This window comes from Capricornis sumatraensis, chromosome 16 (assembly GCF_032405125.1).
Source record: "Capricornis sumatraensis isolate serow.1 chromosome 16, serow.2, whole genome shotgun sequence".
NCBI classification, from domain to species: domain Eukaryota; kingdom Metazoa; phylum Chordata; class Mammalia; order Artiodactyla; family Bovidae; genus Capricornis; species Capricornis sumatraensis.
This window is the reverse complement of record NC_091084.1, coordinates 63,708,107-63,725,494: the sequence shown is the minus strand read 5'-3', so window position 1 is coordinate 63,725,494 and position 17,388 is coordinate 63,708,107. Positions and strand designations below refer to the sequence as shown.

The 17,388-nt window shown below is 46.3% G+C and overlaps 1 protein-coding gene across 11 annotated transcripts in view; it reads left to right on the top strand.

The window, feature by feature from the left end:
• Nucleotides 1-15,581, top strand: part of WT1 (WT1 transcription factor) — a 48,249-nt gene extending 32,668 nt beyond the window's left edge. For 4 of the 11 annotated variants that reach the window (XM_068988446.1, XM_068988437.1, XM_068988435.1 and 1 more), the window contains 5 exons: nt 5,380-5,476; nt 7,511-7,661; nt 11,976-12,065; nt 12,667-12,759; nt 15,460-15,581. In XM_068988446.1, coding sequence (XP_068844547.1) covers nt 5,380-5,476; nt 7,511-7,661; nt 11,976-12,065; nt 12,667-12,759; nt 15,460-15,581 — 553 coding nt within the window. The remainder of the gene's footprint in view (nt 1-5,379; nt 5,477-7,510; nt 7,662-11,975; nt 12,066-12,666; nt 12,760-15,459) is intronic. The other 7 variants (XM_068988445.1, XM_068988439.1, XM_068988436.1 and 4 more) reach the window with 3 other exon arrangements.
• Nucleotides 15,582-17,388: the final 1,807 nt, after the last annotated feature.

Genomic DNA, 17,388 nt, shown 5'->3' with positions numbered 1-17,388 from the left:
TCCTTTACCTTCCTGTCATTATTTGGTTTGCAAGGAAGTCACTGTGTGTGCATTTTGACCCCGAGGGAGACGTGGGACTCTTGGGATTCATGCTCTCTCTAGAACCTGCCTTCTGATACCAGTTGGCTCCATGAATAATAACACCCTTGTCTCTGGGTCATGACAAGTTTTTACCCCATCTCTGGGGTTCTGTGATTCCTTTCTTGAAAGGCGGATCTTTGGCCCCAGAAATCTCTTCTCTAGGCTGGTAACTACTTGCCCTTCTTGAACGGCTTAATGGTTTCAAACCTCTAGGAGTCCTACTCTCACTCCTGTTTGGTTCATCCACAACATACTTACTATAACTTGTACTGGCTGATCTCTTTGGGGATAAAGCTTGGTTTCACTTGACTATCTAAATTAGCAGCTGGTTCTTAACAGTGGCTATTGATGCAGCAGCAGCTGCTGTCTTCCTGAGCCCTTTCTCAGATTGATCCCTGCTGATGACTTTTGGCTCTCTTGGACTTAACCCCATCTAAATGACTAGATTCTTTATGATAGCTTCCCTCAGGTCGTCTCATGGAGAGGCCTTTTAGAATCTTTTCACTGCCTGAATATCAGAGACCAGTTTTACATACTGTAAATATATGCAGCAGCAAGGAAGAGCCTTTCCTTTTATGAAAACATTGAAAAGGTACTTTTTAAATGTTGAAATAATGTGAAATGGGATGGAAAGCAAAGGCTTTGGAAGCCAAAGCAGAAAGATTTCAACAGTTGAGGATGACTCTCTAAAGGAAATAGAATGGAATTTGAAGGATAAATGTGTGGTCCTGAATTGCAATAAAAAACAAAAATCATGCCTTCAGGTTCAAGGTTGGAATACCTGGTTTAACTGTGGTACGTGCTAGGGTGGGAGTCGGGGATTTCATTTGACTGAAGAAGATCGTCGTGACTTGAGTGCTAAGAGAGAACGTGCTCTTACGTGTGTTAGCAGCAATGCTTTGTCCAGGTTGAGAGGGGAAGCCCCAGACCCTCTACCCAGGGATTGAGCCCTGGCAGCTGGTGGGCATAATGCATCGTATTGACTAGCATATTGACTTAAAAAACTTTTGGAATGAAATTTCTTTGGGTGAGGCATTTCTCTCCATTGTTAGGTGTTTGTTACTTCTGTGATTCTAAAGACTTCTGTGATTCTCCCTTCACTCCCTTATATAAATAACAGTTCTCCGGGACTAAGCCTACTCTTTGAGAGAGACCTAACAAAATGAATGTGATGAAGAAGAGGATGTTCTGGATGGCATGGGAATTAGATGCCAGTTCACGTTGTTATAGTTGAGAGAGCCCCAGGTCTGTAGTCTGGAGAGCTGTCTTCAGATATCTGAAGGATTGTCATGTGGAAGAGGAGTTGGATTCGGCCCATCTTAGGGAACTGTTTTAGACTGTGCACCTTACTTTAGTCAAAGTTGAGAGGTGCAGAAAGGAGCAGCTTGGTCTCTGTTTCCAAGGCTGTGTTTACGGTACAGTGGAGGAGACACACCCAGATGGCTGTAAAATAGTAATACTCTGGTTCTCTAGGAGACATGAGAGAGGCAGATTTATGCCCAGTTTAGAAAGGCCTTTCCCAACAGTTAGACTTCCCTGGTGGCTCAGACAGTAAAGAATCAGCCCGCAACGCATGATACCCAGGTTCCATCCCTGGTTCAGGAAGAACACCCAGTGGAGTGGGCTGCCTTGAAAACTAGTCACCAGTCATGTTGTCCTGCTGGTAAAGATGAGCTGGAGGAAGTCGGAACAGATGACTTTTCTGCCTCTATTAATCTATGGTTCAGGCCCCTCAACCGGCTTTGGTTTTCTTACCTGGAGAGAGTCATTGCTAAGCTGAATGCCCACGAGTTGAACTCAGTGTTCTGGGTGGACCAGGCTAGAAAGAGTGTGAGGTGGCATAGTTTCCACCAGGTGGAACTGCATTGGTGTGTTTGTTTTATGGAGCCAATGAGAACGGACCTGGCTGTTTTTCTTGTTCACGGACGTGCTAGAAGAATCCAGTGACACACTTGGCGGGTACAGTCTTGCTGCTTTGTCGGTTGGTTGCATCTGGTTGTGAGGATCATGGCATCCCATTTGAGTGGGGCAACATTTCATTTCCTGGGACAAGTAGGCTGAGAAAAGCCGGTTTCCCATATTTCTCACCTCCAGGAATCCAGGTAACATCCAGAGATGAGCTGCTGAGACCGGAGACTCCAGGTTCTTCCCATTTGATTTGTTATTGTTGTTTAGCTGCTCAGTCGTATCCGACTCTTTTGCGACCTCTCGGACTGTAGCCTGCCAGGCTCCTCTGTCCATGGGATTTCCCAGGCAAGAACACTGGAGTGGGTTGCCGTTTCCTCCTCCAGGGGATCTGCCCAACCCAGGGATCGAACCCAGGTCTTCTGCATTGGCAGGTGGGTTCTTCACCACTGAGCCACCAGAGAAGGCCTTCCCCTTTGACACTGGAACTTGAGAATAATACAGACTTCTATTGTTGGGTCCCTGAGCCCTAGAAAATATGTATGTCACATCTGGGCTCCGTGCAGAAGGCCGAACCAAGCAAAGGCAGCCTGGGAGGCAGAATGTTCTGGTAGCACCATTCCTGTTCTGTCTGTCCTCTTTCTGCTGCCGTATCAGCATTCTCATCAGCTCTCCCTTCCCCACTGTCGATAGAATGCAATTGTAAGGAGGCCAGACGGGACCTTTTTCTTTTGGCAGACACGTTCTAAAGTTCCAAAAGGCAGACACTACCTGAGTTTGGCCTTTCCTCCTAGTTTTGTGTATCTGACCCTGGCTCTTTAGGACGTTTCCCCCCCAGATATGTCAAAAATCACCTGAAGGGTGTGGAGATGAGGTGTAGGAGGTTAGAGGGAGCAGAACTGCCACCCACTGCCCCCAGCTGCTCTCGTCACTTTGTAAGAAGGAGACAGGCAGTTCTTTCTAGAAAGCCTGGAGCCAGAACCAGAGGTGAAATGCTACAGCTGCTGTGGCCGCAGAGTGTGTGGACGTGTGCGTCATCCTGACACTCTTCCCTTCTAGGAAGTCTCTCCCCTGGGTGAGTGAGAGTTGAGCCAGCCTTGGATGGAGTGGGCTACGTGCCTCCTATATCGGGCCCCTGGGACTCTCTAGAATAACAGAGGCAGAGGGTGGGAGCTCTCAGTCCTGACAGTTAACCTTCACCCAGAGGCTTAAAAAAATGCATGGACCCCAGTCCCCAGAGGTAATTTTTAAAAAAATAAATACTTGCGATTTAATTTTTTTTTGGCACAGTCACTTTTTTATTAAGCGTATGGTTGATTTACAATCTTACGTTACTTTCTGCTGTATAGCATCGTGTATCAGTTATACATGCACATGTATCTACTCTGTTTAGATTCTTTTCCCATTAGGCCATTACGGAATATAGAGTTCCTAGCAGGTCTTATTGTCTATTTTATATTTGGTAATGTGTGTATGTCAGTCTGTCTCCCAGTTTATCCTTTCCCCCACCTTAATTTTTTAAGAGCTTTATGTATTTCCATAGTGTACCATTCACCCATTTGCAGTGTACAATTCAGGGGTTTTAGTATATTCACAGACTTGTATGACCAGTACCACAATTGGAGGACATTTTTAACAATCACGGGCTTCCCTGATAGCTTAGTTGGTAAAGAACCTGCCTGCAATGCAGGAGACTCTGGTTCGATTCCTGGGTCGGGGACATCCACTGGAAAAGGGATAGGCTACCCATTCCAGTATTCTTGGGCTTCCCTTGTGGCTCAATTGGTAAAGACTCTGCCTGCAGTGCGGGAGACCTGGGTTTGATCCCTGGCTTTGGGAAGATCCCCTGGAGAAGGGGAAAGGCTACCCACTCCAGTGTTGTGGCCTGGAGAATTCTGTGGATTATAAGAGTCAGACACAACCGAGTGACTTTCAGTTTCACTTTACCAATCACTCTCCATTTTCCCTCAAAATCCTCAGTCCTTGGCAATCGACCACCTATCTACTTTCTATCTCTATAAATTTGCCTCTTCTGGACGTTTCTTGTAAAGGGAATGATACAGCAGGTGGTCCTTTGTGACTTCTTTCTCTTAGCATAATGTTTTCAAGGTTTGTCATGTACTTCATTATCACGTATTTCATTCCTTTTATCCTCAAATAATATTCCACTTTAGGAATATGCCATATTTTGTTTATCCACCATCAGGTGACAGACGTTTGGGCTGATTCTCATTTTTGGCTATTACGAGTAATGCTGCTAATGGCTACAAATTTCTGTGGGGAAATATATTTTCATTTCTCCTGGGAATACACCTGGACGCGGAATTTCTGGGTCACATGGTAACTTTCCATCTAAGCTTTTGAGGAACTGCCAGACGTGGTTCAAAGCAGTGTCACCAGTTTACAGAGGCTTCGTAAAGCTGCCCACGGTGAGTCGAGCTGCGATTATAGCGTGCTGCCCTGTGAGTTGCAGTTCTCACCCAGCCCCATTTGGTGGTGGTGGTTGTAGTTTTTGTAATCTTTGACTGCACCCTGCGGCCATGCGGGAGCTTAGATCCCCAACCAGGGATCAAACCCACTCCTCCTTCGTCTTAAGCACTGGACTCCTAGGGAAGTCCACTTGGCCTCATTTGGAAGTAAAACAACTGAAGAACAGAGATCAGCTGTTACCCAAAGGAGACAATATTTTTAGAGCAGAACATCCACCCTTTGCAAGGTGTTCTTTCCAGCCTTCTCCATCCCTCAGCTCTCGCTAGTTAGTCCAAGGCTAACTGAGCTCTGGCTCGGGGACTGGTCAGTCTAATGCTGGAGGAAGTGTCCACCTAGGATCTGGCTTGGCTCCAAAGAGTTAAGTTGATCTGGAAACCTGATCTGCAGTTGAAGTGGTGCAGAGCCCCAGATGTGTAATCCCTGCTTCTAAGGATGCGACCTCTATTCTTGTAAGAGTCATCGCTTTCTTGGTGCTATCTGGTAAAAACTGAGTCATGAGGTGCCGACAAAAAATCCTTTGCATTCAACGTGAAATCTGAGGCATCTGCTCATTCCTGAGATATTCACAGCTGTCAGCCCTGCTGTCTTGATGGTAAACAACTTGCTGGGAATGAACTCCTGCCACTGTGACTTTTCCCTGGCTTGTCTGAGAGAGACATGGACCCAGATGGTGTGCCCTGGAGAGTGTGAGGGTACGGGACTGCGTGGGGGTCACCCGAGGATTGAGCAGCTCTGCCTTTCACAAAGCGCTGCTTCTAGGGTAGCCCCAGTGGAGGGAGGCAGAAGCCAACCGAGGTGTCCCGAGAGCTCTGAAAGGACATTCGTCTCACTGCAGAGGCGCATTGCCCTGAAGTGTGCCTGTGAACCAGCCTGAGTCCTGTTCTCCCTCCTCTGTGTTTGCAGCCACGGCACGGGGTACGAGAGTGACAACCATACCACGCCCATCCTCTGTGGCGCCCAGTACAGGATACACACCCACGGCGTCTTCAGGGGCATTCAGGCGAGTACACGGGGCCCCGGCTGCCTCTTTCCTTCCCAACAGCCTCTCACGTCCTCGCTGCTGGCCGTTTGGCCCTGGCAAGTCTGTTCCTAACCATAGGCTGCTGTGTCAGCAGAGATGCGCCCTCTTCCACTGGGGCAGGCTGAGGGGTCTTCTCCTTTCCAGAGGCCAGTGTGGATGCAGCCACCTCACTCAGACCAGGGTGCTTTCTGCAGAATTCCCTTCTTTCCTCCTTCACTGCTTAATTCACCTTCTCTAGGGTAGGCTATGCACATCTTATGTTGGGGCTCAATGAGCTTGAATTAATGACCTGGACTCTGGACTTCTAAGACTTGTTCTGCACGGGCAAGTGCCCAAAAGATAGACTCTGTCTTTACTAAGCGAGAGTGAGGAAAGGAAAGTAAAATGGAAACTGGACGGAAGGCCATCTCCCAGAGCCTCTTTTGTGCGTTCAGAACCACGCACAGTTACCAAGGGTTTGTGTTTGTGTCTTTGGCATGTGACTCTGTGGTTGCAACAACATGAGTAACGGCTGAGATACTTTCTCCAGAGTAGCCAGCACATTAGAAATAAGTTGTGTGTGGGCCAAGTTCCCACGTGATGTGTGGAGCAAGTGCTCTGAGATGTTCTGAAGAATGTTTCCAGAGGCATCATGAAGATAGAACAGCATGTCCCCTCATCCGAAGCCTTCCAGTGGTGAGAATAAAGGTGGGGGTGACGGAAATATGGGACATCTGATGGAAGTCAGACAAGTAATGTCAGGCTTCTCCACCAGGACTGGCTGACATTGACAACTCTGTTTTATTCCCTGTTGCCCTGTGCGCTGCCTCTTGGGTGAATTAAAGGAACTGTACGAAACTCCTTTGCCCTTCCTTTTCACCAAGCCCCGTTTATCAGACTTTCTGCCGAGGTCTGTGTTCGTTTTCTTCCAGAGTGGACCAATCAGACACAGCTGGCTCCTCATTTAAACGTCTCGCATCTTTTGCCTTAAGACACTGGGGCCCATCAGTAGTAGAGCCGTATGGTACTACTGTATGCTTACTTCAAAAAAGATTTGCGCAGCAAGAGGTGAAATAAGAACTTGAACATATGCTGGCGGGTGGTATGGGAAGTGCCCAGGGCAGGTGTGGGTAAGCTTAGAAGTGGTCCCGGGTCTTAAGACAAACTGTGGATGTGCTCTCGGGCCCTGACTTGCACCTCTGTGTGAGGACGAGGAGGCTTCAGTGGTCCCTCAGGCCCTTGCGTTGCTTTTGTTTATGACTCATTGGTCCCCGGAGCCTAAGGGGCATTTGCCTCACTGTTGCCCTCTAGCTTCTTCTCATGGAGGACCAACCATGCACACACACTCCTCCAGGATAAAGGTGATCCACAGAATGCCCCGCGATGGACAGAGAGTGGGCAGAGGGCAGACACACAGTGCTTCCTGGTGTCTCTAGTAAAGGATCATGCTGGCAACACTGTGAGCTTCCTGTGGTTTCAGCTCCCTTCACAGACAGAGCCCTCACCTCCCAGGATGTATTCTTTTTCCTTGTCATTGACTCACACGTGGAAGGTTGCTCAGTTGGGGGCTCATTTTTCTCTAATAAGGAGTTCCCAACCCATTGCAGATAGGGCCCAAGGTCATATGGCCTGGTGTCCGAGTGGAAGGGAATAGAATAGAACCTGGGGCTTTGACTTCCAGACCTCTGCTTCAAGATGAGAAGCTGAGAGACAGGAAAGATTGGGAGCTCTCCCAGTGTGCAGCATTTCTTTTCCCGATGCTCTGGATCAGCAGCCCTAAGACTGACTTCATCTCAGGTCCTGGTTCGGGTTGATCAGCAGTGATGATCTTAGGGCAATGCACTGTTGAATGTGCTGCTCCGTCATCCACTAGCGATGTCTGCTTTGGGCACCTCAGGTGTGGTGGGGAGTGGTTTCAGGCATCACATCCACTATCCCTCCTTTGGGAATACTTCAAAGCTCACTTTCCTTGGGATCAATGCGAATGTTCACATGTGGCTTAAAGCCTCTGTTTATCTTACGCTCTGCTTGCAGGATGTGCGGCGTGTGCCTGGAGTGGCCCCGACTCTTGTCCGATCGGCATCTGAGACCAGTGAGAAACGCCCCTTCATGTGTGCTTACCCAGGCTGCAATAAGAGATATTTTAAGCTGTCCCACTTACAGATGCACAGCCGGAAGCACACCGGTAAGTGCATTCACCGTCCAGTCTTGGTTCCGGTGGCTCAGGGGCGGCTTAGGAGCCCCTGCTTCCAGCTGTCACTGCCAGGACACAGGTGATTTCTGGAATGCAAAGTAGGCACTACTTTCAAGTGATGGAAAAAGGCTGCCAGGCCATTTTGTATCCTGAAGTTCTATCCTTTATTAAAAAAGGGAAGAGCAGAGTAGGTAGATAGCACCCCACTCCAGTCCTCTTGCCTGGAAAATCCCATGGACAGAGGAGCCTGGTGGGCTGCGGTCCATGGGGTCGCTGAGAGTTGGACACGACTCAGTGACTTCACTTTCACTTTTCACTTTCATGCATTGGAGAAGGAAATGGCAACCCACTCCAGTGTCCTTGCCTGGAGAATCCCAGGGACGGGGGAGCCTGGTGGGCTGCCGTCTGTGGGGTCGCACAGAGTCTGACATGACTGAAGTGACTTAGCAGCAGCAGCAGCAGCAGCAGCGTAGGTAAAGCATTTCACAGAATTAGAGACCTGGCTTGAAGTCTTGGTTTCACTACCAGGTGGTGTTACCTTGAGCAAGTTACTAACCACTCTTCAAACTTCATCTGCCTTACATGGAAAATGGAGATGATAGCCTCCCTTATACAATTGTTGAGACTAGATTAACTTCTAAAATCAAACGGAATGAAAGGAATTAGAGAGATGAACCATCTCTTACAGTTCCCTGTGTCGGTAAGTCTGAATAAATGCTCTTATTAGGTTTACAATAGTATTAGCATCTCTTAAGGGAGAGGAACTAGCCTGGGGGCTTGGTTAGTTAGATGATTCTAGGAACTTGATATGCAAGGTCATTCTGGAGACTTAGGATGAGATGGTCCAAAGAAGAGCTTAACTGCTTGGGCTAGTAATAACCAACTAGGTAAGAATGGGAAAATGGCTTCTAGGTTTAATTTTTGTTTTCAACCCCCCCAAAAAAGATGATTTTGGAAGATGTTTTAAAGAAAACTGGATTTTCCCATAGATTACAGGGTCTGCCTCTGGGAGAGCACTGGCCACGTTTGGTTGTTGGCCACAGTGAATGTGAATATCGGTTTCACAAATGTCTGTTCTTGGTTGGCCTTGTGGGCACTAGATGGGAATGTGACTGAGTTTCCCGACAGGAAATCAGGGCAAAGCACAGGCTTTCCTACTGGGGAGCTGGTACCATTTTTTCCCCACGATTTAAGGTAACTTCTTTGTTTTAAGTACCATTATTGTTTATTATTGCTTCCCTCATAGATCAGTTGGTAAAGAATTGCTTGCAATGCAGGAGACACCGGTTTGATTCCTGGCTTGGGAAGATCCGGTGGAGAAGGGATAGGCTACCCACTCCAGTATTCTTGGGCTTCCCTTGTGGCTCAGCTGGTAAAGAATCCACCTGCAATGTGGGAGACCTGGGTTCAATCCCTGGCTTGGGAATATCCCCTGGAGAAGAATAATGGCTACCCACTCCAGTATTCTGGCCTGGAGAATTCTGTGGACTGTATAGTCCATGGGGTAACAAAAGAGTCAGACACGACTGAGTGACTTTCACTGTCACTGTTTTATTGTTACTGCAGACTTTTCTTTGGGGAAGCTGAAGAAGAAAATGAGCTGGGTTCAGATCTCTTTAGACCACTGGTCTTTGCTAAGCCATTGTGTCTGAAGGCTATAGTTCTGGCATAGACCTGAGTTTACACTCAGTCGACCACCTGCTTTAAGCTGAAGATGAGAAGTTGCATGTTGTGTTGTTATGTATTTCCCCAAATGAAATCATTTGAAAAGTATCTGATTATAAGGAAAATGATAAAGTAAAATTCTGCCTGCTGCTGCAGCTGCTGCTAAGTCGCTTCAGTCGTGTCCGACTCTGAGCGACCCCATAGACAGCAGCCCACCAGGCTCCCCCATCCCTGGGATTCTCCAGGCAAGAACACTGGAGTGGGTTGCCATTTCCTTCTCCAATGCATGAAAGTGAAAAGTGAAAGTAAAGTCGCTCAATCATGTCCGACTCTAGCAGCCCCATGGACTGCAGCCTACCAGGCTCCTCTGCCCATGGGATTTTCCAGGCAAAAGTACTGGAGTGGGGTGCCGTTGCCTTCTTTGAAATTCTGCCTAGACAAATAAAAGAGAATACATTGAAGGCAGTATGGTTGTAGAAATTATAATGGAAAAGAGGCACTTAGAAAACAGTAAGGGTTAGATGTCTGGGGAAAGGGAAGGGAGTAAGAAATATAGCCATGACCCTCAGACCTGCTGGAACCTTTAAGAAACTCTTCTTGCAGAAGACGAGGAGGGAAGGGTATTTAACATCACTGAAGTCCCCTTCTTGAAAGAGTGCCATCTTTTTGTATCTATTCCTAATAATAGTACAGACTATTATGTTAAGAACCTTTTATTAAATACTTTCCATGGGCCAAATTCTCTACATTCATTATTTCATTTTATTCTCACACAGAAAACAATTATCCGGTGGGTAGGATATAGGGAAGACTCAAACTCATGCCTTTTAACTCCCAAGTCACAAGCCCTTTGCTCAAAGAGTCGATGGTGTGTTTTGGAGGCAAGACATAAAAAAAATGAAAAGGGAGGAGAGAATGTGTGATGACTGAGTGAATCTGGAGGCTCTGAGAAGATTCATTCAGAGGGTATTGTTTTGAGTGAGCATCATTTGTTTCTTGGAGAAGGAAGGGCTTGGGTTAACCAATAAAGGGTAGGCAGGGTCGGGCAGAGAAAGTAAAGGATGAGCAGAAGCAGAAAGGCAGAAAAAAGACGAGACTGGACAGAAAGAAGTGTTGCTTTTCCAGCTTGAAGAGCTGAAGTTAAGGCACTGGGCTGGATATCAACAGAAAGTTGAGGAAAGCTTCCTGCTCTCAGGATTTTCCAGTCTGGCAGACGGTGGATCTGACAAGGCCCCATGTCAGCCATTCTGTAATGAGGGAAGGAAAGGTTTTCTAAGTGAACAGGAGGCTTCCAAGAAGGCATCGCAGAGGAAATAGCATTTGAGAGGGACGTGCCATAGAGTTTATGATGGGTTAGGGATCTGGAGATAGGGATGGAGGGTGTTTAGTGTGAGCGAAGTACAAGGCAGGGTTCAGGAATGGTGAGCTCTGTAGAGCAGGAATATAGATGAATTAGGGAAGCAGAGGCGGTCTTACGGCTGGAAAGGTAACCAGGAACTGCCCGACAACAGAAAGAGCTAGCTGATCCTGGGATGGCTTGCTCTCCATCCCAGAATGCCGGTGACTCAGAATTCTCATAAGAAGATGGGACGGTCCAGGGTTGCTCAGTGCACTCAAGGGGCGCAGCTCCTGGGATTTGGCTGAACTTTTTCCTGCAAAGACAGGGACAGGGCTTCTCCATTGTGAGGCAGGAGGTTGTGTAATCCCATTCCTGTCTTCTCTCGAGTAAAGGGATACCCAGAACTGTAAGGCTCTGGCTCCTGGTTTAATTTGAGCATCTTACAACCCTGGAGTTGTTTATACCTAACTCAGGGATGGGAAGTCAGTAGCAGAGAATACCAGAGCCTTAGGCCGTAAAACATAAAGTACTTATTCCACGGGGCCAGCTCCAGGGGACATCCATCCCAGAATTCTGCCACGAACTCAAGTCTTGGACTTAAGACCGCTTTGGTTTATTATTTGTTTAAATATTAGCTGCCAGTATTTTTTGAGCACTGCCTCTGTGCTAGGCTCTAGGCTTAAGCCCTTTCTGTGGATGGTCTGTTGTAATCTGTTTATAAGTCCTTGGAAGCTGTCAGGTTATTGGCCCCGTTTCACACTGAGGAAACGACACCTCACCCAGCAGATTGAAAGAGCTGGATATTCCCCACTGTGTCAAACTCCAGAACCCGAATTCCCTTCGCTTCCAACTCAGCCTTATTCACCCAGCCCCTGATTCTGCGCCTCCTGCCCATGAATGTGTGTATGTAGGTGGGACTTCCTCCTAACCCTGTGGTTTGGCATGCCTGCATGCTAAATCACTTTAGTTGTGTCTGACTCTGTGACCCTAAGGATGATAGCCCGTCAGGCTCCTCTGTCCTTGGGAATTCTCCAGGCAAGATATTGGAGTGGGTTGCCATGCCCTTCTCCAGAGCATCTTCCTGACTCAGGGATTGAACCTGCATATCTTAACATCTCCTGCATTCCTTACTGCTAGAGCAACCTGGGAAGCCCCCTAAGGTTGACAGCATATCCCTGAAACCTTCCACCCAAGTGCCTTTCAGCATTTTGGGATCCTTTCAGTCCCGGTAAGAGAAATTGCCTCTAATGAGATCTTTATTTCCAAAATCATTTTCCAATGGAATACGTGTCTTCCCCAAGGTGAGAAACCATACCAGTGTGACTTCAAGGACTGTGAACGAAGGTTTTCTCGTTCAGACCAGCTCAAAAGACACCAAAGGAGACACACAGGTTTGTAGGCTCCCTTCTCATTGCTGGCAGTATGTTCCCTTGGATCATGGTTGATTTTGTGATTCTTTTTATTGTTCAATATGGGTGTGAGAGGGTCAGCCATTTTTTAAGTTTCTCCAATAATTTTCCCTGCTGGGGATTTACCTTCTCTTAAAAAAAAAAAAAAGAAAGAAAGAAAGAAAAGAAAAGGAAATGCCCCACATTTCCCCTGAAAACCACAGAGTCATGATACTCCCACTAGCAATTTGCTGATGATACACTGAGTGTCAGTAAAGAACACGGGTGGGTGGAGAGCAAAGGCCCATCTGTAGTGTGTGATTCACTTTTTCAGTCTCAGACACAGCTGAAACTTCTCTTGAGAAGCTGGACACTTGTGGTTAAGCAATAGTTGTTCCCAAGACAACAGGTCTTCAAGGATTACTGTGCGGCATTAGGTGGCTCCTGCTGGGCCTGGGGTGTTGGGGAAATCCGAGGGCGAGCCAGACACTGCAGGTATGGCTGGAAATGCCCAACTCCTCAGGCCACCGGGAAGCAGGCCTTGTGGGCCTTGCTATGCCCCCACATGGTTAGGGCCGCGGCTAGACCTTCTCTGTCCGTTTAGGTGTGAAACCATTCCAGTGTAAAACTTGTCAGCGAAAGTTCTCCCGTTCCGACCACCTGAAGACCCACACCAGGACTCATACAGGTAAAACAAGTGCGTAAACTTTTCTTCACATTTATTTTTCTTTATTTTTTTAAACTACTGTTGAATGGAGTTGCTTGTGATGCGAGAGATTGGAAAAGATGAGTGGAAACGTTCTAAACAGCTTTAGATTCAGGAGAGAGAACAGTGCATGGCTGTCTTTAAATAATAACATTGTTTAAGAAGGAATGGGGGTGGGAGGTATGGATCAGAAGAGATGTGAAAAGAACTGTTTTCAGCAGTGTCCAGAATGAAGTGAAGAGATAAGCTAAGTCCCTGCTGTTCCCAGTTTGTTGCATCAAATCTTTATCGCTCAGTTTGATAGGATAATCAACCTTGGAGGAAAATAGCAGAAATTCTACAAGCCAACCACTTGTACTCCTGAAAGTTTGCATTTTATAACACTGTTTTCAGAGACCTGAATCTTTGCTCTGCTAAAAGTTAATGCCCCAGGAGCAGTCATGGTTTCTGCCAGACTCATATTGGTGTGTGGGATTTATTTCCTTCATAGTAGAATAGAGGGAGGGACTCCCTCCTTCCCTCTGGCCCAGTGGTTAAGACTCAGCATTTTCAATGCAGGGAGCACAGGTTCAGTCCCTGGTCAGGGAACTAAGATCCCACATGCTGCATGGCCAAAAAGTAAAAATTAAACAAACAAAAGGAATAGAGAGAGAAAAGACATTTATTCACAGCTGCTGAAAGTTTTTGCTTCTCCACAAGGCTGGTGTGATTCATAATGGAAATAGCACCATCTTTGATGTGTATTTCCTAGCTTTAGAGGGAGGACCAATGCTTAGGTTATCTCATTTTATCTTCACAACATCCTTGGAAGAAAAGTAGGATAGGTAACATTTCATCCCCGTTTTACAGATGAGAAGACTGAGGCACATAATGATGAAATAACTTTGTTTAAAGTCCCAAAGCTAGTAAGTAGCAACCCCAGTTCTGTCTCTTCCCAGCCCGCCTACCCACTGCTTCTTTACTGGGGAAAGAGTCTGTGTTCACCTTGTGGCCCAGGGAGGAGAGAGAATCAGGAGCAGGCCCCGTGGTCAGCAGAGTTGAGTTCCCTTGAGAGTTTGAGGAGGATGATGACCGACAGGAGAAGAGGTTAGGATTTGTCCATTAGGAGGTGACCTTTGACAGCATGGTTGGCAGTGGGAGCAGGGGACAGGAGCCAGATCAGGAAGGGCAGAGGGACAGTGAGTGGGAGGCAAGGGAAGTGTGAGCCGTGATTCCTCCATGCAGTCCTGGATTCTCAGCCCCAGCAGGCTGTACTTGCAGATAGTCAGAGTACCTGTGCCCCAGAGTCAGTGGGATGGACAGCTCATTCCCTGACTCGAGTACCTTTAATGTCGCTTCTTTGCCTTAGTCCTGAGCTCATAATTTGGTGGGGAAGGGTTATCATCCCTGGTACCCTGCGCCCCACCTCATGCATATCTGTACATGTACAAAATGACCTATGTCACCAGCAGACTGTTTAATATCTAACTGGGAGCTATAGTTGATTAGCCTCCAGTTCTGACTGGGGGACAGTGCCTCCCCTGGGATATTTCTCAGTGCTTGTCCCATCCAGTATTTCTCAGAGAAGAACTAGCTATATCCTGAGAACCTCCTCAGGTGGAAGAAGTGACTCCTGTGATGTTTTTACTTAGGATAAAGCCATAGATGTATTTCCATTATGCCGAGGCCCAGGAAGTGTGATGCAGCAAAGTGTGTCCTACAGACAGACCTGGATTTGGAATCAGACAGACCTAGGTTTAAGAAGTCCTGCCTGTGTCTGCATTCACCTGAGGTTCTAGCCTCATCTGTAGAATGGGGATAATAATGCTTACCTTACAGGTTGTTGGAAAGAGTACATGAAATTATATATATTATGTATAATTAATATATATAATTTTATGTATGTGTGTATATATATATATATAGAAATATGATAACCAAGCACAGAGCTTAGTACCTAGATAGGCATTCAGAAATACTAATTATCTTTCCCATCCAAAATGAGACTTGGAAGAAACTTCTGAGGCCTCCTTAGATGGAGAAGCCTCGATTTTTCGGCAGGCTTTTAAAAAATCTTGAAACCATGGCTCACCTCAAATCTTTTTTATAATGGGTATTACTCTCTAAATAACCCTTTAAAGTAAAAGAAGCAAATACCATGTGTACTGATGTCAGTGATTTATTTAAAACGCCCAGCCCATCCAGAATATGTATACAGAGATGTTAAAGCTATAGTTGCAGCTATGCTACTGGGTGGCAGTCCATTAACAGTATCCTACGTGATGATCCTAAGGCCCTTGCCTTCCAGTTAAGCTCAGTCCCCTCCTTAAACAGCAAACGGGAAGCGTTTACACAATTCACAAAACCGTCTAATGACAGCGGTTTTGTTTTACCAAGTGTTTTCCCCCCTTGATTAAATACGAAGTGCCCAGGCATTTCCATTACCTAGATTCGCTCCGTCTCTCCCATTTCCCAAGTCTTCTGACTTAGTGACATTTTGTAATTGTCACAGCATTTTAATCCTTGAGGCCCCAGAGGTGCTGCCAGGTCAGGGCCACCTTGTGAGATGAACTAGATGTGTGAGCTTAGGCAAAGAGCTAGAGGGAATCTGGAGTGGGTGCCTTGCGATGATTTAACGCGGGCCTTTGGTAGTTGAACTTGCAGCTCCGTCTCTCCACGGCAAGTGTCTCTGACTGGCCATTGTGTCAACAGGTGAGAAGCCCTTCAGCTGTCGGTGGCCCAGTTGTCAGAAAAAGTTTGCCCGGTCAGACGAGTTAGTCCGCCATCACAACATGCACCAGAGGAACATGAGCAAACTTCAGCTGGCGCTCTGAGGGTCCACAGCGGCCCCTGTCCTGCACCCCAGGCAGGACAGCGCACGAACTCCTTTCAAAGCTGACTGTAAGATTCCTCCTCACTCGCCTGTCAGAGTTGATCTTTCTTCATCCAGCGTCTGAGACAAGATGCCTGTACTACTGGATTCTACCAGGTTTGCCCAAAGGAGTTGGTCTCTGCTTAGCCAACTTTGAGTTGACTCGTGAGGCCCTGGAGAAGTGGCTCTCAGTGTCCAGTTAGCTAAAAGCCTGTCGCCATTTGGTCTGGATTTTCCACTGTAAGCAGAGCCACTGCTGGTGATGTTCCCCTGCCCCTTCTCACTTTACGCTCATTTTCACGAGGAGTGGAGTCATTGTACCATTTTCCATCATAGAATATTTATGGGCCCAGGCATGTGGATGTGTCTGCTAATGTAAACTTTGTCATGGTTTCCATTTACTAACAGCAACAGCGAGAAATAAATCAGAGAGTAAGGCACTGGGGGTGAGTCCTGTCCGACATTCCGGAGGTTAGGCAGGCTGCTAACCTGGACCAGGCAACTTTTAAAACTCAAGCATTTCAAGCAGCTGGAGAAAAAAAAAAAGAATCAGAACTAACCAGTACCTCTGCAGAGATATCTGAAAGAATCTTAGCATTCAGTTAATTCATTGTTAACGTTAGCACAATGCTCTTAAGAAATCGTGCTTGAGGATCTGAGATTTTGTTTTTGTGTTTCTGTTTGACTTTGAGTTGTAATCATACACATCTTCAGAGATGTACGTATCTCCTCACACAAAGGAAGTGGAATTCATTTTTATCATTTGGGGTGTCCTTAGAGTATACAGACCATGCTGGTTATGTGGCTTCAAGTTGTAAAAATTAAAATGACTCTAAAAGAACATAAGGGCTGGTCCAGAATTTCCACTGATAAGACTGTTCTTAAGTAACTTAAATAACTTTGGGTCTCCAAGTATATGTGAAAAAAAAAAAAATGAGACTTAATAGTGTGAGGAAATCCATTGTTTAAAGGTGGTTGGGTGTATGTGTGTGTGTTTTGTTTTTATTTTTTAAGGGAGGGAGTTTATTATTTACTGTTGCTTGAAATTATTGTGTAAATATATATATCTGATAATGATTTGCTCTTTGACAGCTAAAGTTAGGATATGTATAAATGTTAGACGCATCACTGTTTTGGTGTTGATCTTCCAACATATTGATAACACTAAAAATGTAACCTGCATTTTTCACTTTGCTCTCAATTAAAGTCTGTTCAAAAGGAAAGTGGTAAGATTCTATCAACTGTATTGTGTTCACATCTTGGGGAGAGTTGAGCCTCTTTTCCACAGGTAAGATGCTGACACTGACATCAGTGACCACTTCAGACTAATCAGGTCGTGACCATTCTTTGTTTCTCTCTGTTGAAACTCAGGAGGCAATTACTAACCCTAGAAGCAGCCAGAGAGCACTGCCCCTTCCTCTCATCATAAAGTAATTGTGATCACAAGGGCTTATGGCTGGACAGGGGGACTTGTGTTTTCAGTCATTTTCATCAGGCTATCATTGCATCACTTCTTATTCCATGTCAGCAAAAAAGCCTAGAGGGATGTAAATAACTGTTCTTTAAAAAAAAAAAAAAAAGTTCACAGGTACACACTGCCATCAGGAGAGTATAAACTGAACACCTAGTACAACTGAATTAGCAATTGTAGTTGCTAAGAAGTAGCTCAGCAGGTTGGAGACAGCTCAGGCTTTCCAGGGCAGCTGAGTGTGAAAGCAAAGATCTACGTTATCTATAAGCTATAAACTCTCTTCCTGGTTCTGGTGGAT